This window comes from Alligator mississippiensis, chromosome 2 (genome assembly GCF_030867095.1).
Source record: "Alligator mississippiensis isolate rAllMis1 chromosome 2, rAllMis1, whole genome shotgun sequence".
NCBI classification, from domain to species: Eukaryota; Metazoa; Chordata; order Crocodylia; family Alligatoridae; genus Alligator; species Alligator mississippiensis.
Genome location: NC_081825.1, coordinates 215,641,988 through 215,665,863, shown reverse-complemented (window position 1 = coordinate 215,665,863; position 23,876 = coordinate 215,641,988). Strand labels below are relative to the sequence as shown.

The following is a 23,876-nucleotide window of genomic DNA, read 5'->3' as shown; positions in this document are numbered from 1 at the left end:
ACATCAGCAGCAAATGCCACGTGTTAATGTAATAAAGGAGAATGGTCGCTGTGACTAAAATACAGTGAGTGCGCTTTCTGTTGAGATTCTTTAATATACGTTTTGTTGTTATTTTGAAACAATTTTAAATGCCAAGAGCTTTTAACCTTACTTCCTATCTGAATGCTGCTTTAAAAATAATCATCACTGCTAATAATACACAGCTATTATACAGCATCTTTCACTGGTGCTTTACAAGCATTTTCTAAAGGGGGTAGGGGTCAGCATTACTTTACAAGAGGGAAAACCAAGGCAACAAGGGGCAAAATGACCTGGTCAGCAATGGCAAGACTAGAACCTTAGTCCTTAGCAATGCTTGGTTCACTAGCCTAAGCTAACCCCCAGAATCACTGAGATTCTAACAGAATAAAATTAAAATACTGTGTAAGAAAAGACATGCTGTTCATATAAAACAGCGTTTACCATTCAGCATTAGAGCAGAAATACTTGATCCTGTTATTTAAATAATTGCTCACAAGGACAATTAATAGCATCTGGTATAAGAATACAGAGGTAATGAGAGTTTGGACTAATGCTACCAGATGAGCAATTAACACAAGATTAGAATGGTAATATCCTGCTGTAAATGATTTAAAAATGCAATACTTACAATCGTGCTCCTAGTTTTGCTATCAAAAAAGGAATCTTTGTCAGACAAATCAAACCTGTTAAAACATTAGAAAGGAGAACAAAAAATAAATATTGCTTATTAGGTAATTTTCTTCAGTTGACGACTCCGTCAAAATTTTCATTTTTCTGGTTTGTGATGGTAGTTGCACTTAGCTCGCACTAATATAAAAGAATATTAATCTGAAAACTTTTTAAAGGGAATCGCCATCCCAAATGTCTTTGGTTGTGGCAGGCTTGACAGTAGTTTTATGAAGACTTTAGATTATACATTGTATAAAATGGTTTGAATAGGGATGATCCTGCCTCAGGCAGGAGGTTGGACTAGATGACCTCTGGAGGTCCCTTCCAGCCCTACTTCTCTATGATTTCTATGATTAATTCCTCAGTGTAAAAAGTGCTTGGCAACATTTATTTGACTGTATTTGTTTCACAGACTTTTCACAGATTTTTAAGGAAAGAAACTATTTTGACCATCTAGTCTGACCTCCTGCATAACTCTGGTTTAGCATTTCAGCAAGTCATTTTTGCACCTAGCCATAACTGCTTTGGAAACCCTCTTAGGTGGGCTTTGTCTCCTTTATTTAGTAATTACCTAGATGGTCAAACTGAAAAACCCAAGATTGGTCTGGTAGAAAAGTACTTCTCAACCTGAATGCAAGTTGGAAATGGGATGTGCAGCTATCAGATTATTTTATTAACTGAACATCCCTCATACAATTAATTGATATATTGGGGTAATTTTTTATAAATCTAGGGACAAGTTGAATGTGCCACATACACTGTTATTAAAATTAAAATATGTTTTTTTTCCCCTCATAACAACCTAGCATGCAGCTCCCTTTTTGTATATTATAGCTAGGAACCTACTTAAACTGCAGATTTGTGATTTTCATGGAAACTAAAAAATGGCAATCTCAAGCACCATGAAAAAAAATGGCATTGACCATGATTTTCCAGGAAATCAACCAAAAAAATCCAACTTAATAAAAATAAAATGCTGGCTCCCCAGTGGGAGATAGTGGTTCTGGCTGCTATTGCAGCCCAGGCTCACAGCTGGCCTGGGAGAGGAAGTTGCCAGCTGGCAGACCGGCACAAAGGGCAGCTGTCAAGATGGTAGCTACCTCACTCATCCTTCTCTGCTAATCAGTGCTGAGGGGCGAGGCCACATGGAAGGCAACCAGCAGTCAAAATGGCAGCCACCCCCTCATCCCTCTTCTTCCCAGGGCCTCTCCGCCAATCAGTGTTGAGGGGAGGGGCCACCATGAAATGACCGCAAAATTGACTTTTCAGTCTGTGACTAAGCTGTGAAAATTGCTTTCTCTTGCTGTGATTTAGGTATGTCCCTAATTATAGCCATAAAAAATGAAAATAAACATGTACATGGTGCTAAGTTTTAGATGTCTGTGTATGTGGGAGAGGGGCAGCACAGGAAGAATATATAGGTGTAAACTAAGGCCATGTTATCTTAAATCTCTCTGGAAATCAGAGAAAGAGGTCCTGTAAAGTCATCTCAACACAGAAGTTATTCTGCCATATTCTTCCTCTTGTATTTTCCCTTACTTGCATCCATACACAATTCCAATTATTCTAAAGATCTCATAATAAGCCCAAACTTAAGCCTGCTCCTATTGAAATGAATGACAAAACTCCCACTGATTTCAGATCTTGCCCTTTCCTTATAGATTGTATGAACATGAATTACCTACCCATATAATATTAATAAGTGAATCAATTAAATTAATCAACCCACATTCCTGTCTACAAATCTTTCTGAATATTTAGTTTTTGTATTGAAAAGAATCATAGTAAAACGATAAGTGCTACAGTATAAATTTATCTTTATAGTCTAAAAGGCAGATTTGTTACTCTGTTCAAAAGTTTTATCAAATATATGATGACAGCTAAAATGAGCTCAAATATCACAGAATGGTCTTTTTTTTAGAACCTTTTCCTGCACTATGAACTAAATCAATGTTAACTTATTGAAAAAGAAAAAAAAATCTTAATTTTAATAAGTATTACTGCAGATTTCAAGGGTTTGACTTTTTTTCATTAATCTTTCCATGTTTCAAGATGTATTAAGAAGTTGGAGTCTGTTGATATAAAAAATGGTATGTTTGGATGAAGCTTTCACTTACAAATGCCGTTTCTCCCGGGAGAATGGGTAGGAGAGGCGTTTCATTGTCTGTGGTTTGTGTTCCGCTACTTTTGGTTGGATGGGTTCTGTTATTTTTTGAATCACAGAATTAATTTTTTTCAAAAGACCATGGGCCTGATTGATCTGATACACCTAAGCAGAAAAACAGAGAAACAAACAATTAAAACTTTACTACTTCAAGTTATATACAAAAAATGGTGAAATATAAGGAATAAAGCTATCATTTTCATCTTCTGAAGCAGAGGAATCTGCTATGGCTCTACTTTCTTGGAAACAAGGGTAAATTTGAGGGAAACACAAAGTTCAATTATTCTTTAGAAGAAAATCTTGCTTCTTTGCAATTCTAAGTAATTGGTTTTATTAGAGAGAAAACCACAAAGTTTCTCTATGATCACTATTGCAAATTAAAGGTAAAAGTTATTTCTGTGGCTTCTGTAACCTTCTTAGTGGGACAGGAGAAAGTCCTGGTGGATCCACAGACTATTCCTAATAACTGCTGAATGGATTTCTTTTCTGAGCTCCATGATATATAGGAAGACTTGCATGAGAATATCTTGTAGGGATTTCTGGTACCCTACATCACTTGTAGAAAAGAACTAGTTTTATGTATATTCTTCACCAAGACCCCTTGGGTCTACCACTATTCTGTGGTACCAAAGATATTGGAAATGCATTAAAAGCTAAATAAGAAGGGCAGACTTCAAAATCTGAGCCCCACAGTTCTTCCTTGGATCTAATCTCTCAAGTAGAAGGTGACCAAATGAATGGGTTTGGTTTGAACTCATTTCTAGGCACAACTGGGTAAAAGTTCATTTCTGTTTTCTACTGGACTATGACTGAAAGATGAGAAATCTCTGTCTGTCTTTCCCCCCTCTCCCACTCCACTATTCAACGAAAAACCCTTTCCCATATGGTACCATTGCTTTTAATATCAAGGGGCAAAACAGGTTTTTGTTTAAAATTGGAAATATAATTAAAGCAAATCATGTGTTAAGTGAGTTAAGAATGGCTCCTAATACATATTTCAAACCAAAGTATAATTTTAGGTTTGTAATAAATTGCTTTGGGTTTTGAAACTGCTTTTTGCTCCATTACAGATTTCTCTCTGCAGAGTCTGGGATCTGCACTTAGGAGTGTCATTAAATATTAATTCATCTCTAAGTTATGCTCACTTGAGCAGGTACAGCTATATATATATCAAAGATTATATGAATTTTGTCCTGTGATGGAAATACACTATCATTTTTGTAATGACATTTCAAATATTCTGAAGGGTAATTTATTCTATGGTAATTTAGTTCCACATCTTGTGAACACTTACATTCATGATTAGTTTCTGACATACAAGTACTCCCTGAACTCAGTGGAACTATTGGCATGACAAATAGTACTCTCACAGGCCTGTTTAGGATTGGGGCCTTGGTAGAGAGAAAAAATGTTTTTGTCCACGCAATCTACTCTTTCAAAATGTGTTGAAAGAATGAAATACGGCATAGAAAGCAATCAGTGGGCCAGGAACTCTTGATTTCTCCTGATTCCAACAGTAATTCTTTCTGTGTCCTTAGTCAATTAGTCCCTCTGCCTTATTTCTACAAGGTAAAAACAAAATAATACTAATTTCCTTTGCAGGATTGCTGTGAGGATTCATAAACGTTTGAAAAAGACTTTTGGGGTGAAAAACCCTATATAATTTTTGTATGTAAAACAGCACACACACACACACACACACACACACGCTTGCTGATGTAGACGAGCATGTTGTGACTACTGGAGAAAAAGAAGAATCAGCACTAACCTTTTTTGTAGGCATTTTCAGCTTCAGAAATTCTGCCTCCCGGCACAAGACATGCCAAGGTGCATGTATTTTTACAAATCCAACCCCATGGATTTTAGTCTAAAACAGGAAGAAAGAAGGAGACAATGCTTTAGAAGTGGTAAAATAAGATGCTGCTTTTCCTCCAGTTTCAGAAATTGCAGATTGAAGAATCAAATTTCATCTACTTCTAAATAACTCTGATGCAATCCCTTAGTGTATTATTTGGTTGACTGACTGCAAGATGCTCATACCACAAATGTTAAATACCATTATTCTCTAACAGAATAACTAGCTGTTTGGAAAATAAAGGGTAATTGCCATGGACAAAGAAAATTTACTTAATAACTCAATTTAAATTAAGCACATTGGGACTGTTCCTGTGAAGTTTGAGAGTTGAGGATCCTCAGTAGTATCTTACTGCAAATGCCAGTTAACTTGAAGAATAAGAACCACAGTCCACTTGTGAGAGAGAGCCAAAAAACACTGGACAACTTGCAGATGAGGAAATCTGATCTTAGCTTCTTAATTAGAAAAAAAAGAATATATCAGACAATGATTAACAAATATTTCATAATATGAATGTATTTACTGAAAGGCTGGCTAAATCTTACATACATTAGAATACAAACTAGAGAGAAATCTTAACCATTACATTTGGCTTTTATCAATCTGAAATTATCTCAGTTCTTAGATCTGAAGCTTGACTTCAGGCCCTCCTCAAACCTATTTTTATTTAAATATTCACACTGTAATAGTGTTTTTTCATTTATCACTTCAATACCCCAGAGTGAACTGTACCTATCTTTTACCATTTCAACAGATTATTAGATATAAATGAAGGTATACCTTTAAAAAGCACTTCTGTATTATATTTCTATCCTTGCTGCTTTACTAGTTTATATAGTTATAAAAACTTGTTTTCAGTCTGCAATATTCTGCACCTGCTTTCCAGAAATTCATTACTCAGGGGACATAAATATCTGCCCTTTCCAATATGGCACAGCTTCAAAAAACATGTATGAGTTTTACTGCACAGAGGCGAGTTTAAGCATCTTAATATACATCTTCTCTTTAACAATGCTCACTTTTAACTAATATTAAAGCCTGTAACATAATTTCATGGCATGCTATTCAAGCTCAAACCAGCTTTTTGCCCTGCACTCAAGCTTTGGACTTGGAATTTGACATAGATGTCTGTCTCTCACATCTCTATTAATTTCTCTTCTGTTTTGGTATCTTTTATTAAAAGGATAGTAACTCTCTATGCATGGAGTCCTGGTTTAAACTCTGAGGCCATCATCCTTGAAAGCAGTAGTACATATCATAGGTGGGAACATACATACAGCCTTCTATTTACAAGCTGCATGACTTGGCACAAGAGTTTCAAGTTGTTTGCAAGGTTCATGGAAGGCTCCTGTTATTTACATTCAGGAATTTATTTGTATTTTAAGTGTATGTTAGGAATACAGAAGTGGGAAAAGAAAAATAAATTTCACATATGTGTATATTTATAAATATTTAATGGGCATACATCCATATGTACTCAAATCACAGATCTAAAGTGCTTAGCACCAAATTTTAGGTCCTGCAACTAAAACTCACAAAATGTTTACCTGCCTCCATTGCAACCTTAACCATATTTCTGGATCACTTAATTAAAATATAGTTGCTTCCTTGGAAATTAATAGAACTATGGCTATCCTATTAATTGTACTGGCAGCACTTCACACACATCTCAATTATTCTACATAGTCAGTGTCTTTTAATAGAACACATTATTTTTGTTGTGCAGGTGAAAGGATTTATATGATATACTGCTGATCTCTAAACAGAATGGAAGGATGAAATTACATCTTAGATCCATGTGCTTAACCTAGAGCATTTACTAAAGGTTCCCAGGAGCAGATTTCATGCTCTTGGAGGTTAGACTGAGGTGCAACAATTTCACATGCTCATAACTCAATAAAATTTGAATTACAGGTGATGTTCAGCCACACAACTCAGCGTGAAAAATGACCAAACTTTCAGGTTTTTCAGAGTTGCTTCAGATTCCATTGTAGCTGTAATAATGCAAGGGCACTGACTTATTTCATTAAAGAGATATTGTGTAGTTTCCAGAAGAGATCCCAAAATTAGAAACTTCAGATTCAGATGAGGATTTTAGAATACAAAAATTACTCTAATCTGGGGCTCAGGTCAAATGTGCATTTTTTTATTTTGAATATTCCCAGAAATTCAGAAGTGTTCACATCCTATATTTTATTTTGTGCCCATCTTTAAATCTTTTGTAAAGTATATTAAACTATATATTTACTTAAAGAAGAATATAATTTAGCAAGATGACTAATTAGGGAGCATGCTGTATATACTAAGCATGCTCTGTTATATCACTTAGCAATTCTATGAAAATTATTTTTTCAAGAGTGTAATAATACATTTGCTGTTTAAAAAGCATACTCAGTACTATATGGTGTATAAACTCAACTGCAAGATGTGTTAAAGGTTACAATGATGATATACATTGTCTCCTAGGACTGACATTGATCAACCCCTCTTTTTCTTTTCTATCCACCTCAACTTTTTTGTTGGTTACAATTTTAACAGACGGGGAGAAGAAAAAAGAAATGGTTAGAAGAAAGCCATAAGATGAGGGAAATGGGGGAAAGTCTTCAGGTGTCTGAACTCTTAGAGTTTTCTGAGGAAGAGGGAGAAGGGTTTGTAGGCTTGGGTAGGTGAAAAAGCTCCCCAATATGAGAGCTGGACAACTTTATCATCTGCAGAAATGTCAAAGATATATACAGAGCCTCTGTGTTACTTTCCTGTCTTTTCTCTTCCTTCAGCACTCTGACACCTTCAGGAACCTTGCCACTATTGACTCTTTACCACCTTAAGCCTTAACTTCTCCACCTTTCTAAGGTGCAGCCAATTAGGGGCAGGTCTTTGTGGGTCTTATTTGGGAATTTCTCAGCAGTGTTTTCTTGAGAGAATGATATATAAAGGAACTCTACCTATTTTTACTCATTCTACTGTCCGGCACCTAAAAATCCACAAAATCATTAGCTTTTGTGTGGAGGAACTTGCATAGACTAAGGGAGAATGTGTGAATTACTGCTCCATTGGCCTTTCCCTAGTCCCATTTTGGGGTTTTCTCCCTTCCATACTATAAAACACATCACTACTGTGCTTAATTATTTCACAACATGTTTTTTTTTTCCTTTTTTGAAGCAGTCTAATTCTATGGAAGCTGTAGGAATTACACATTTCCAGTATATGTATGGAAAAATGCAGGATATCCATTCATATACGTAAAAATATTAGATAAGACTGTTCTAGCTGTATTCTAGCATTATTTTTACTTAATGTTCAGAGGCCACATCTACACAAGATGCTAACTGTTCAGTAGATCAATAATACTGTACAGTAGTGCATCACAGCACAAACAGTGCTAATACACTACTGTGCAGTATTATTAGGCTACTGCACAATAGTGTCACTAAAAAGGTGTGCTCCTTTTTGATTTAATACTTGATTATACAAGAACTAAACTTAATGCACAGTACCTACGGTACATTAATGAATGTGTAGACATGCCCAAGGTACTTTATTTTCTGGATCATGGAAATACTATCAGAAGCCTAGATGTCATTTTTGTTCCTGAAAAAAGAAGTATAAATGAATTAAAGTTAAGAATAAACAAACATCTTGCTTCAGTAACTGAGCTGCATACCAGTGCGATATTAACCACAGTATAATCCTGATCCAGTTGTGTGTGTTGTGGCTGACATCAGTGGCACTATGTATACTAAAGTCCAGATTCCTCAGACACTGAATACCTGTACCTTCCACTGGAGTCAGATTCTCAGTGGGTGCATCTACACGTGGCCCTACGGTGCTGTTGCTACTGTGCTATCATTTAGTACTTCCTTTTGGAAGCACTAAATGATGGTGCAGTAACAGCCTGTACTGTGCTATACTGGTGGCACATGGTTATTTTTAGCTGCTACATTGCTATAGTAATGCACTATAGTTAGGGAGCGCATTGCTATGGTGACATAGCTGTGGCATCATGGTTTGTGCCTGCCAGTGCTATATCACCATAGCACATTGCTTCAGCAACGTAGCATCTAGTGTAGATGTGCCCACTATGTCTTAGTATTTGGCCCTCGCTTGTTATGTTACTCTTAAGAAGCTGAAAGGGTTAATTACATCTTCATCTCTTTCCAGTTCCAGACCAGCCTCAGTGAGGTTGCTTTCATACTCCTCTCGACGGAATCTCTTGTCATCTTCATGGTAGTCCATCTGTGGCTCACTTTCTCCCAGGTCAAGGCTTGCTCCCTTCCCAGGAAGTGGATGATCCAGCTTGGTGTTTCGAGCACTTGCATCATTGTGATGAATTAGTTTAGTGAGTGTTCTGCCCATAGAGGACTTCTTGTAATGGTAAACCAAGATATAATCCACTTTCCTCTTGCCATCTCTAAAATAGAGTCCATATTTGCAGTTGGCATCTGGATCTCTAGACAGTGAGTTTAATAACTGTAAATGAGAGGTGGAGAAATAGAGGGAGGGAGAAAAAAAAAAAGTGTTATTAATGCCCTTGCTGACATGGATACCAAATGGACCAAACATTAAATAAAGTCAACCTCAAATTCAGATAAAGTGTTCCTTCTTACATAGGGAAAAGAACATCCTATTTTCAAATACCCTGGAGCATGAGGGAAGCCCTCCCATACAACTTACTAGGAAGAATTTTGCAAGTTAACACCTGTAGTTTTGTTGATTGATCTGCTGAGGTTCTATTGCCCAGAAATAGATAGATAACATGCCTGGGATTTAATCTAATTACCAACCCCCAAATTCATAAACCAGCTACGTGATGGGTTTGGCTTTCCCCTTTGTGGGTTAATTACCACTAAGATCATCTGTCCTTTCTTCCCATGACATCTGTTTTAATTCTGACCAATAGATTAATACCATGTGCAAACATTTCTCGCTTCTCTTATCTATAGCAGCAAGTTTGCATCATCTGAAAAATGAGATCAGCTTAGACAGAGACTGAAGGGAGCCAGATGGTCCTACAGCTCAGTCAAAAATGGCAAGTGGACTGTGGTCAGAGAACTGGGTTCAGTCTTTACTTAATTCATGATTTTTGTTCCCTCATGTAAAATCCAAGTCTCACTAAACTTTGCTGGTAGTAGAAATATTTACTCCAGACTTGGAATTATGCATTATTCATTAAAAACTATATATGTTTTTAGTGTTGCAAGACACGGGAAGCACCATGCCTGAAACTGCATATCCAGTTAAAAATATTTCTTGCCACCAGGCAAATATGGAAACAGCAATACTATAAGACACGGAAGTAACTTGTTATTTATTCAGAGCTTCTCAAACAAGATGCCAAAATCTGCCCTTAATGCGCGCACAGAATTTTGAAGAGTGAAGCTGACCAATAGATTTACTTACTTTCATAGAGAATGCTAGTTGCAGCTATGACACAACAGAGACTGACACACACAATTCATGGCTTTTAATTTTTCAGAAAGACTTAGAATTAATTCCCCACATGCATTCACCGGCAGTGAACTGCTGGGGCAAATGCAGGAACTGTCCATCAGTTGCAAATCAAACAGGCTACAGTCCAACTGTGACAGGTGCATCTGCTGTTTGCTGTACCTACAGCTGTGGATTAAAGCATACACAGGAAAACATTTTTCCTCGTAAAGAAAGGCCAGATTTGACACCCACTGATGGAAGGAGCTAAATATATATTACAGCCTGCATGAGAACTAACTTTATGTTAGAACCTGATCAAAATAACATCTTACAGGATACATGTAATATCTGCTAAAAGCCAACTGATTTCAGTTGGATGGGGTAGCCTGAGTTTCAATGTTATCATCTCTTCTCACTTTGAGCCTAGAAAAGGCCCTTCCACATATTTAGGCCTTCTTAGCATAAGTGTCCAGTGTATGTCTGCTTTTAGTAATACCAACCCAGTGCTTTCCACACTTACAAGACTCCAGAATTATAACCTCAGAACTCTGTAAAGTTTTTAGCTCCATATTGTCCTTACTGTCAACGAGTGCCTTAAGTGCACATCTGCTCTCATGTTTTTGTATATTTCAGGGCCAAAGCCTGGGGAGACTTTTACTTGGACAATATTCACTTTAGGCAATAAATCGTATTCACCCAAGTTAGAAGGGTGAGAAAGTACTCTGAAGAGGGAGCCAGATTTACAGTAGTCAGGTCAAAGGCCCTACTCTTCTGTAAGCAAATAACAACATAATTAAAAATATTAAAGTATAAATTTAATCTTTACTTATTTTAGGACATGTCTTGTATAGTATATTCTACTGTCTACAGTTCTGATTGAACTTTCTCTGTCCTGTTCTGATTGGCTGTATGCTCTACCTTGTGCCTACTCTGCACCCCTTGAGAGCCTATTAATCCTGGTCTCACTCCAATCATGCTCCTCTCAGCCTTTTCTTCATTATCTGTGACTCAGAACTCCCTCTTCCCTTTAGTGCCCCCCTTCACTCTTTTTTCCATTTAGCGTGTCCCCCTTAACTAAGCCCCAAGCCTGTACAAACAAAATTGGCATTTGCCGCCATTTCACTTGTTCACTCTGTGTGATAACCTTTTTCCTGCTTGTGTCTGCTTAGATGTTAGGGTCTTTGGTTCCACAAACTATGTGCTACTCTGTGTCTGTACAGTGCTTAACAGAATAAGCCTCCATTCTTGGTTGGCCCTTTGGCACTACAAAGAACAGGAGTATTATTATTAACTATTAGTCTCACACTCTACATCACTAAAAATACATTGGTAGACTTAAGTGATTCGTCAAGAACATCATTCTAATTGAATTGCGCCCTTAAAATGGTGACATGCAGATTTTTGTGGCAGCAAAATATTAAGGGACATAGTATAATTCAGTCTTCATGATGTCAAATCTGTTTAAAACAATTGATCACCCTCAGTAAGTTCTAGGAACTTTAATGCTTCTATTAGGACCACCATTCTCTTTTCACTTTGAGAAGTAGGGCTTCAATCACGATTTTTTTATTAAAACATAGCTCTAATAGGTAAAGCCTAGGTCTTGATCATGTCAAGTTCTGAGCACCTGGTAATCCTACTGAAGTGAACAGGGTTTTCTGGGGTAACTCAGCATCAAGGCTTGGGCTTAGGAGTACTTTCTGGGATACTTGGCTTCCGGACAGCCCTGGAAGTGCTGTATTCTCAATTACAGTTAAAAAAATGGACTAGACTGGGAATGCCACAAGGGTTCCACTTGCAGCACCATGACTGTAGACTGCCCTGTTTTAAATTAAGCAGACAGTTCTAGCAGGTTAGTGCAAGTATACTACTTGCTTACAACTCCTAATGTACCATCTAAAAATCAGCAGAGACATGGCAATCCCGTTTTATGAACTCCCCTGCCCCCTCTGTGATAGAGGATATGAAAGTTGATATGGAAGATGTTTTTCCTTTTTCCCCTTCAAGCCATTAGCACCAGAAAAGAAATGAATTGCACTAAAAACCAATCTAGCCGTGAACGTAATGAGGAGGACTACAGCTTCTTTCAGAATTCGGACTCGTCATTTGGAAATCTCGTTTGTATTCTAATTCTTTATTTAATCTTGAGAAAGGTGTCTTTCCCTAGGTAAGCCAGCAACAGCTTTCCCTACTGAACCTTTTGGACACATTCTAGAATGCTTAACAAAACAGAAAAAAAGATCTTTCTTTATGGTTTTCATGTGACATCACTCTCTAGAGGAGAACTTTTATGAAAATGTTACTTTAGTGATAAAATGTGTTCTGTTATCTGAGTGCAAATGGTTTAATTTTGGAATTATTCAATAGTTGTATGATGAGGTTTAGATCTGCATCAAAGCTCCCAAAGGCAAGGAAGGTGCATCAGGATCCTGAAACAAATGGGAATAGCAGTGAGGTTCCAAAGAAGAATGGAGTTGGCCATGGTTCCACAGGAGTGCAGGAGCTGTGGCAATGCTCAAGGCGACACAAAAATGCCCTTCCTTCCTTTGCCTGTCCCAAGTGAACCCAACTTTACAGAGCTTCTCATTTCTGCCTGATCCTCTATAAAGCCTATAAGTCCTGCAAGGACTCAGCCTGGAATTTAAGCTCCACACAGGCTCACTTCACATTTTTAAGCCCTGCAGAAAATCTAACTTATTTTCAAAATTGCTGAAATCAGAGACTATGAAATGGAGCCAAACACCGTTCCTTCTTCCTCCATATACCTGATAAACACAAATCTAGGTTAACATATCACATATGTTGAGAGCCTGAACTCCACAAGGACTCTTAATGAGAACACAGTAAAGCATTCTAGCTTAACCATTTTAAAGAGTCCATAGACTTGGCCTCAGTAAAATTACTAAAATATAAGGTCATCTCAAAAACCACAGGTGACCAGCCAAGGTGGAAAGATTTCAGTAAGTTTGCAAGTCCTGCTTTGAAGAAATAATAGCACAATTCTTTTAAGCTGGTGAAATTCAGGTTGAAAAGATATTTCTTGTTCGGCATGAATCAGCATAACCACTTTGAAATAAATGGTGCTATCATTTGCAGTAACGGAGAAAGACTATTGTATTTCTAGTTTTTTTCTGCTAAGTAAGATTAGTATTCCCTTTCTCAGCCTCAATTCCCTTCCTTACCTGAACACGTACATTCTGACTTTTTAGACACTTATGCCAGTGCTAAGTACGAAACATATCTCCATCTATGTCAACTGTTTACAAGTCAGTTTAGGTGTTTTTAAGTTTTAAAAACATTTTAGAAAGCATTTTCACTAGTGTTTATGTTTTCAGAAAACAGGAACCTATAGTACACTATGGGTTATCAATATATCAGTCCAATGCAAATGGATATGCATAGATTTGGGAATTTAAAAAAAAATGAAGACATTTATAATCTCTTTTTGATATAGACAAATAGATTTGAAAGGCTCCCATAGCTTTGTTCACTGGTTTGTTTAAACCAGGAATAAGTAGCCCTTTATATACTTTAGATCGATCCTTACCCTCTAGTTTACCTATGTATTTAGAGCTAGTAAGTTATCTCATTTTACAAGGAAAAGTGCAAAGAGCACATTATCTTACCTCAACCCTGTATGTGCAACTTTGTTTTACAGAGGGGGGTTAGGGATTCTGCGAATAAAAACAACCAGATTCCATGCCACTAAACCCAGATGTTATCATCCAATAACCCCTCTACTTACTGTACTTTCATGCTGGACATATCCTATGTCTTCAATAGCTTGGATGTTGATAATGTGAATCCCTTTTTCCTCAGCAGGTAGAGATGAATATTTCTCATTCACCCTCATTTCTGTTTCATTTGGAGCCTCTCCGAGATTTTCTGGCAGAAATTCCACCCCATGAAATGCACTGTCAGTGTCTAAAAGAAAAGCAAACAGGTCGGTCTTTATTTCAAGCCCTTGTCCCTCCCAGCACTAGTCAAGCTAAAACATGTCCTGTTCCTGCTTTTGTTCTGTCCCTACTCCTTCATTCCTTATTCCCACCCCTTATTTTCTTAGCTTTGCCTCCTGCTATCCTGTCTATGCCCACAGTTCTTGTAAGATCAGCCCAGCTCTCTTCTGGATATTTGCTTAGTTCAAGTACTTATTTATTTAATTTTACAGTGCTTATAGAGTTTCACGAACTATTTATTAATTGTCTCTCCTCTCCCCCATAGGGACCTCGATACGTTTCTTTAAGAACCTTATTCTGAACATTAGCAGCTGAGAACATGTCTCATGTCATTTTCTCATTGTATAGCAGGATTTTTTTTTCATTGTCTCTGACTCCATGGTGTTACCTCAAGGAAAACTGAATACATCTAGTTTCCCTTTGAATTTTCATGTGTAGAGGAAGAATCTGTTTCGCACTAAAATAAAACTGTCTTTTGGAAAGAAGACTTTTTCCTTCATGAAAACAACTTTCAGGTTTTGTAGTTACAGTTTTGTAAATTATATAGAAAAGTAAGTTTGCTATTCTAAATATTTTCATGTAACAGTTTCAGCTACAGTTGTTCTACTCTGAGCAAACAGATAACTAACAAGTAGCAAAATGTAAACCACATACATTATGCATATTTATACAATACCTTCTAGGTATACCTTTGTAAAATTTCTCTCATTTGAGGGCAATGAAGCCAAAACCTGCAGAAGTACACTTTTTCACTGGTCTGTGTTTAGTTGGAAGTTTGTTTCAGGAAAAGCTAAGAATTAAGCAAGGCTTTCAGGGTTTGGCTTTGAATAGCTAATTAAAATACACAGAAACACATGTGCAAGAGGCTGCTGGTCCAATTACCTTATATATTCCTTCTCTCTACATCCATCAGATGATTAAGAGAAGTCAAACAAACAGCATATAACACCTGGTCAGCTGAACAAAGCTATACTATGGGGAGAAAACTCCCTTTGCAGGTGCAGCTGCTGATCAGCTAAGCAGCAAGGAATGGAGACTGATAACTTCTCACATTTTATCTCAGTACTTTTTAAACTAATAGCAAAGTTATTCCTATCTCTTTAAGATCCCTTCTGGCTCTTGCTGAACTACAAGGATATAATGGGATGGGGAAAGGAGGAAAGCTCATTGCAAATACAGTTCCATAACATTTTTACACTTTATGTTTCTATTTTTTCTCCTCCTGAATTTATTCAAACTGTGAGCTGCATCTTCAGTTAGGTGTAAATCAAGCATTTAGGAACACAGATATCTGTCCCAACAATTTATTTCATGAGTGAAAACTGGGACTAGAGAAAGGAAGTTTGGTACTTCATTGGGCTGATGATGTACCCTGCTATATCTTTAATATAAATTATACAGAAAAGGGATTTTTTATAGATTTTAGAGTATATGAGTACTGTCCCAATAAAATTTCATAGCAGCAAATTCCACAGTGGAATGAAAGGCTGAATAACAACTGTATATATCTTTTTAGCTAGTTTCAACATAATGGCCTTTCATTTGTCACAGATGACATCTATATCTGTTAATAGATGTCATCACAGAAACTTACATCCTGTGACTGAGACTAACATATAAATACGAGGCCTGATGGAAGGCTTTTTGTGGTCAATAGAAAAATTCTATTGACTTCAGTGGGCTGTGAATCAGACCCTTAGTTTTTTCCAAGGAGACTAAAATATGAATGATGAGCACCTCTGATTTGAAAAATTTAAATCTGAAATTATTATTTTTTAATTTTGTTTAAATAAAAGGCCGGACTCTGACGTCTGTATTTAGGCAAAAATAAAGCTATTGGGGAATTTTCCTGGAATCAGAGGGATCTTTCCTGAATTGGGAAATATAGGTTGTGTTAAAGTTTAATTTTTTTTTTAATAGCAAAGCTATATTTGCAATTGAAAGTGGGAACTCTTTAAAACTTCTATTTAAATTCAAGCTTTTCTCTTCTACAGATTACACTGCAAATACTTTTAGACAGCAAGAAAGGTTAAAAAAATAGCAACTTTAAATAAAAAATGGAAAAGAATATTAATTAAGAATAACATTAAAAAACTGCAAATGCTTGAAAAACTGAGATATGGTTACATAGCACATCTTGATTATGTTTTTCTGTGCTTTCAAATTCTTAATTTAACTTACAATGGTATGGCTTCTTAGTGCCTGGGCTACTATAATTTTAAAGATCTAATGCATATTTTTTTCCTCTAATACTGTCAATTATTTAATTCTTGTTTAAAAAAAATCTAGTCTTGGATTTTTCTTGGTGATCAAGGAAAAATCTCTATTACCTGATTTATGTAGAATTAATTTCACATAAGTGTAGTATGTAATTTCATCATGGCCTATATTGTAGCTATTCTACATGCTAGAACCACACCAAAATTTCTTCAAATCCATCATCTGACCCCAGCAGTCTTTCCTGCCCAAGTGCAGGGGGACTGGACCCAATGATCTTGTAAGGTCCCTTCCAGCCCCTAACAACTATGAATCCCTATGAATTTCATAGATTTCATAGACATTAGGGCTGGAAGGGACCTCGGAAGATCATTGAGTCCAGCCCCCTGCCCAAAGGGCAGGAAGTCAGCTGGGGTCATAGGATCCCAGCAAGATGAGCATCCAGTTTGCTCTTGAAGGTGTTCAATGTAGGCGCTTGAACCACCTCCGGTGGCAGGCTGTTCCAGACCTTGGGGGCTCGGACAGCAAAGAAATTCTTTCTTATGTCCAGCCTGAAACGGTCTTGTAGTAGTTTATGACCATTCGACCTAGTCTTCATCCCTTGGGGCGCTCTGGTGAACAAGCATTCCCCCCAGATAATGGTGGTCACCCCTGACAAACTTATAGGTGGCCATCAGATCACCCCTGAGCCTGCGCTTTTCCAGGCTAAAGAGCCCCAGGGCTCTCAGCCTGTCATCGTAGGGTCTGCTTCCCTGACCTCTGATCATGTGCGTGGCTCTTCTCTGGACTCTCTCAAGCTTCTCCACATCCTTTTTGAATTGTGGAGCCCAAAACTGGACGCAGTACTCCAGCTGCGGCCTCACTAAGGCTGAGTACAGGGGGAGAATGACGTCCCGGGATTTGCTTGAGAAGCATCTATGGATGCAAGCCAGCGTTTTGGTCGCTTTACTAGCCGCAGCATCGCACTAGAGGCTCATGTTCATCTTGTGGTCAATGATGACCCCCAAGTCTCTTTCTTCCATAGTGCTAGCCAACATAGCACTGCCGAGCCTATAAGGATGCTGCGGGTTTTTCTTCCCGAGGTGGAGAACCTTGCATTTATCGGCATTGAACACCATCAGATTCTCGTCCGTCCACTTGCTGAGCCTGTCCAGGTCAGCCTGGATCACCCGCCTGTCTTCTGGTGTGGATGCTTTTCCCCAAAGTTTGGTGTCATCAGCGAACTTGGCCAGTCCGCTTCTGACTCCAGTGTCCACATCATTAATGAAGATGTTGAACAGTATGGGTCCAAGGACAGAGCCTTGGGGGACCCCACTGGTCACAGGACACCACGATGAGTGACTTCCATCAATTACTACCCTCTGGGTCTGACCCTGGAGCCAGTTTTCCAGCCAGTGGATCGTGGAGGACCCAAGGCGACAATTGGCCAGTTTCTCTAAGAGGCGATCGTGGGAAACCAGATCGAAGGCTTTTTTGAAGTCAAGATATATGACATCAATCTCTTCTCCCTTGTCCAGGTGATAGGTCACCTGGTCGTAGAAGGAAATGAGATTGGTCAAGCAAGACCTACCCGCAACAAACCTGTGCTGGCTATCCCTTAAGATGTTGGCGTTGGCCAGTCCATTAAGGATGGCCTCTTTAATAAACTTTTCTAAGATCTTCCCCGGGATAGAAGTCAGGCTAATGGGCCTATAGTTAGCTGGATCCACTTTCCTCCCTTTCTTGAAGATAGGCACCACATTGGCCTTCTTCTAGTCTTCGGGCACTACACCAGAGCGCCAAGAGTTTTCAAAGTTCCGTGCTAGAGGCTGAGCTATGATGCTCGCCAGCTCCTTGAGTACCCTGGGGTGAAGATTGTCAGGGCCGGCTGACTTGAAGGTATCCAGCTTCTCAAGATGTTCCTTCACGAAGTCAGCATCAATGGAGGGCAGGGGATCACCCTCACCCGGACTTCCCTGTCCCGTAGCGGGCATGGGTGTCCCATGGGACTGATGAAAGACCGACACAAAGTACCTATTTAATAGATTGGCTTTTTTCTGGGCGTCAGTTGTCAGTTGCCCCATCTGGTTCAGCAGGGGTCCAACGTTGCCCCTGCTTTTCCTCCGGCTCCCCACATATCTGAAAAAGGACTTTTTATTGTCCTTGATGCTCAAAGCTAGTTGGAGTTCAGTTGCAGCCTTGGCTTTCCTGGTCTGCTCCCTACAGGACCGGACCAGTGCAGAATAATCCTCCTTGGAGGAGACTCCCATCCTCCATCCTTTGTGGACCTTTACAAATGGACCTTTACAAATCTTAAATGGACCTTTACAAATCTTTCTTTTGGGCTGATTAGGTATGGCTTCTTTAAAAAAATGGCATACCTCATTAGGTTTATGCAGTCAAAATCTCTCTAGTAAGAGTTGTGTGAATAATGATTTTGTTTTCTGGCTGAACTGAAAACCTAAAGAAAATTTGAATTCAGGCCAACCAAAAGTAGAAATGTTAGCTGAAATGGAAACTTTCCAGGAAATAAAAAAAAGGGGGGGAAATGTTGGCTCTGTTTGGTCTGAAAAATTTTGTTCAACCTAAGAAAAACTAATTTATTTTAGACTAAGTGAAAGATTTTATTGAACCAAAATAAAAAGGTTTTTTTTAACTTTCAAGTGATTTTGCTGCGTATTGTCAAAAATGTAAAGTTTCAGAACTAAAATTGGGTTTCTGAGTGAAAAGTAGAATGTGTTTATTTTTGAAGTGTTAGAACAAATGGTTTAATTTTTTTCCAAAATGTTTTCCTCTTTCTTGGACTGCAACTGCATATTTCAATGAATTTAGCAGTCACTAAAACAATTTTCAACCAAAATTTCATCTCTAAGACTCTTTAATCAACTATATCCTCCCAGGATTTTTAGGTATGTTCATAAGGCTAGCCTCTCATTTAGAATACTTTAGTCTAGATGAACTAGACTCTCTAAGTATTTTGGAGATCCAGGAGATTCTTTGTCTAATCCTGAAGAGATAGAGGCTTCAAAACTCAGTTAGTAGCTACACACGGCTGAAAGATGCAAACATACCAAATGAACATGATGATGCCTTCCAGATTCCTTCCAGGGCTTATGAATGCTGTCTTCCATATATGAAAGCTAGATGTTCCATGGTAGTGACAGTGTTAAATCTAGGGTGTGAAGGGGAATATGGAAGTGTGACATAGCTTCAGCGCACGGTTTAAGCATTTCAAGCTTGCTTGTGCACCTAAAACTATGGCAGAGCTGTCCAACTTCTAAGCAGTCAGGGCTGCATGCCGTATGAGCTGCACCAGAGCAGGCCATGGGCCACCTGGACAGCATGCAGTATGGGCACCCCCTGGTGCACCACATGCCCAAATAGGCTTCCTTCACACTGCTGTACCATGTGCCCATGCAACCCCAAACTCACCCTCTGCTTCCTGACATTCCTGCTATAATACCCCCTAGAATAGGAGGAGGCAGCAGGAGCCAAAGGAGGGAGGGGGATCCTGGAAACTCTGTTGCAGCTGGGCAGTGGTGGGGGGCAGCTTTAACCCCTCGCAAGCTGCATGCAGCCCCTAGGCAGTCACTTGGATGGCCCTGAATTATGGTACTCAGATACCACAATTCTGTGGAACTTCACTTCTCCTTTTATACTTCTTGAGATTCTTGAACTTTGGCATAAGTCCCTTACTTCATTAGACTCTTGATGCTGAGCTCCCACACTTACATATCATCCTGTTATAAATCTGAAACCTTAGCCATCCTCCGATGAATAACTAGCTCTAATAATAAAATAATTTTCCTTTAAGACATGTAGGGGTCCAGTCAAAAACAGATTTTGAAGGAAGGGGATGTTAATGCAACCTTATGTTATGGAGCAACCATTGCATTTTTATCAATCTTGTGTGTTCATGTCTGTGCTATTCCACCTAACACACATCTTGAATGTCTGGAGATGATACCATGTGATCAGCTGAAGAATTCTAAGACCTAAAATTTTCATTCTCTATCCATTTAGGGATCATAAAACTATATAGCATATATTCTGTATTCCTTGTGCTTAATAACAGAAATGTAGCTTAGTATGGAATGTCTAGACATAGTACTAAATTACGACAGAATGAGTCATGCATAAAAAAACCGCATATGATAAAAAAGATGCAAATTACTTCAGTGAGATCACAAGAAATGGGAGCAGATCTCTACTTTTTATCTTAACCTTCTAAATCTGTATATTTTTCAGGACCTGTGCAATGTAACTGTGAACACAGAGTTGTTACTCTAAACGTGATATTTAAGAAAGAGAATAAAAATATTCTGGTGAAGTAAGATACAAGAAAAGATAAAGTTTTAAATGAAGAAAAAAAGTGGCAAGCTCCATGTGCCCAGAGACTGCATTTCTGAATGGATGTCATTAAGCCTGGGACACACACAGTAGGAGGCTGGAGACCTGTTCAGATGACTCAGATATTACACCTGTGTTTTCACACCAGAAGCCTAACAGCATATGCAAATATAAGTGTAAATGTAACAGGCATGGAATCATAAAACTGTTTTACTATGACTTGAAAATAAGGGAAATGTGAGCACTTTATTGATATAATGCTAGTTAGAACAAGTTTGAAGTATTTTTTTCTATTCAGAGGTGATGTCAGAATTTAATTTAATACTAAATAGGTCAATGCAAACCACTTAGCTAAAATCCCAGTGTACACGTAATTTGCCAGTTCACATTTGCTGATCTGGCATAGAAGATAAAAGCACTCTGGTGCAGACCATGATGTTTATTTCTGGGATACTGTTCAGAATATTAAGCATATTTAACATTTATTTTGATGGCTTATGGCTAAACTTTGCGCTTCAACCTTTCCATTATACTTTAACCACATTTAAGCATTCCTTTAGTGATGGCTGCAGCAGACACATCCCCAAATCTATCATTTTTTAAATAAACTATGTTACTTTCTATTCCTGTTGTATTTTAAATATATTTAAAGATGGTGCATAATCTGACATCAACAAAATTTGTGTTTAGAACTATTTAGAAGATTAAAAGTAGGAGAAATTTTTAGGAGAAATAACATAAGCCAGGAATATATTCTAGTTTTTTTTGTGAGGAATATAAATTTCCCATTTCATTGACTCATAACTCAGAAAACACTACATGAAATACATATAGAAAATGATGCAACTAAATATTTAGTATACCACTTATGAATGGCCAACATGGAGAGTCGTCAGACATTTTCTTTAAAGTTCTGGTCCCAGTTTCTTGGCTTTAATGTCAATTGGAATTCTCATTGTGCATGAAATGCAGACTCTGCCTCTAAAGATTCTTCTATAGTTTCTCATGTGTTGCCTTATATTTTGTCCTAATAGTTGTTGTGCATGTCAGAGAAACTGCAAAGTATGTGATACCCAAGAGAAAACCTTACTATGACTCACAAATCTCACACACGGTATATCATAACAGCATGGTATGCACATGGCTGAACAGCATTTAAGCAGCAGCATTGAGCCTATTTCATTGAACAAGCATTTGGTTAAAATTAGGCTGCTTCTTTCTGGGTGGCATTGCCAGCAATTTCACTATTCCTTAATATCCATCTGGAAGAGGAGGGTAGAGAAAGCACTTCAAAGATGTCATCAAGGCCAACTTGAAAAAAATGCAACATCAACATCAACTCCTGGGAGACTATCTCCCAGGACTGCTGCAAATGAAATCAAAGTCTGCTGCAAGGATTTCAGTACTTTGAAACCTTACAATGACAAAAAGAAATGGAAAAGTGGGAGTGGCAGAAACAGTGCATCATGGACTGAATCAAGAATCCAGAGTCACCCACTAGGGGTGCACTACTTGAGATTTTCGGGGTCTGATACTGATAGCTGATTTTTAAGGAGTCACATTGACTGATACCGATCTGATTTTCAATATGCAGCCTGGCAGCTTAAAGAGCAGTGTCTGGCTGGTAAGTCTGTTGTGGTGGAAGGGATTGGGGAAGGAAAGGAGCGTGGGGGTGGGGGGGTGGTGATCAAGGCCCCTGAAGTGAGGGAGGGAGTGGGGCTGGAACAGGGGCTGGGGCAGGTGCTGCCCAGCTGGGGCGGGGTGGGGTGGGGTGGGGTGCAGGATGGAGCCGTGGCTCATCTGGAGGGTGCAGGTGGGGTGGGGGGGCAGCTCCTGCTGTTATGTGCACCTTGGGAGGGCACGGGGGGACATGTGCTACCCAGACCTGCGTGGGGCAGAGTGGGCTGCCACTGTGGGCTGGGACTATGCTGGGCTCTTCCCAATGGGCTGGGCCGGGCTGCGCTTGGGGCAGCCCTGTTAGGGAACTACAGGGGGGGCTGCAGTCACCCCAAAATTTGCCATATCCCCTTCAACCCCCCTCCCAGTGCCGCTGCCCATCCCACCCTGAGTGGAGCACAGCCCAGCCCCCACCAGGAAGGTCCCAGTGTAGCTGTGGCCCCAGCCCACAATAGCAGGCTACCCTCACCACGTGCAGATCCATGACCACATGCCCCCCATGCCCTCCTGGGGTTGTGCACAGCAGTGGGACCTGCCCCCCCCCCGCACCCTCTGGACGAGCTGCAGCTCCATCCTGTGCCCTGCCCTGTCCCGGCTGGGCAGTACCTGCCCCAGCTCCAGCCCCACTCCCTCCTTCACTGCGGGGGCCTTGATCTGCCCTCCCACACAGCCTTCCTCCCACCACTTCCACCACAACAGACTTACCAGTTGGACAAAGCTCTCCATGCTGCCAGGCTGTGCTTCTCACCACCTACATGCTGCACTGTGGCTATGCACATGTATGGGGCATTTTTCAGCCACTTTATCAGCCACTTTATCAGCCACATTAGGCAAAAAAGCCGATTTCTGATACAGTCAATTTCCTTTATATTGGTGCACCTCTGTTACCCACCCTGTATGGAAATACATGCTCAAATTGCAGCATGGTCAGCTGATTCCAGATTGGCCCCATCAGCCATCTTTGGAATCACAAATAAGACAATCATGGAAGACAGTCATCCTTGACTGCAAGGGATTGTTGAAGAAGAATATCCAAATGTATTAGTATCCTTTATGAATACTGAAGAAGAAGCGTTCTTGGTTAGCATGTGCCTTTAGGAAGCAGTCCCATTCAAGATTTCAGTTCCATTTCATTGCTGGTTTCCATTGTTTGATCTGAGAAGGCCTATTCCCAGGCCTTTTTTTCTTGCTATAGTTTGGCATCTTGAAGACAAAAGCAACTCATGTACAGGTCAAATCTGGTCAATTTATCTTGTAATATAGAAGGCTGGGGAAGCAACTGAAGTCAAAGCTGCATGTTTTTCCCCTTCCTCAGTCCTGCTTATACCTCTTCAGCTTAACATTATGTAATTATAGCTGCATGAATATTTGGGAAGATCACTCAGTTGGAGAAGGAGGACAAAAGCATCTGAAATGGAAGGTGTCTGTATGGTAACTCTTCCTTGATAAATGTTTGATAATTATTGCTGGTTGTTTGAACATGAACCTTTACTCTGCAGCTCATAGATAAGCCAATCAGTGTATGTAAGGGCCTATGTAAAGGACAGCTAATCTTTGGGAG

The 23,876-nt window shown here is 39.1% G+C and overlaps 1 protein-coding gene across 5 annotated transcripts in view; it reads right to left on the bottom strand.

The window, feature by feature from the left end:
• Nucleotides 1–23,876, bottom strand: part of ANO1 (anoctamin 1) — a 137,682-nt gene that overhangs the window by 71,089 nt on the left and 42,717 nt on the right. For all 5 annotated transcript variants that reach the window (XM_019477055.2, XM_059722736.1, XM_006270507.4 and 2 more), the window contains exons 2-6: nt 13,882–14,060; nt 8,850–9,176; nt 4,623–4,721; nt 2,808–2,959; nt 650–704 (exon numbers count right to left, since the gene is read on the bottom strand). In XM_019477055.2, coding sequence (XP_019332600.1) covers nt 650–704; nt 2,808–2,959; nt 4,623–4,721; nt 8,850–9,176; nt 13,882–14,060 — 812 coding nt within the window. The remainder of the gene's footprint in view (nt 1–649; nt 705–2,807; nt 2,960–4,622; nt 4,722–8,849; nt 9,177–13,881; nt 14,061–23,876) is intronic.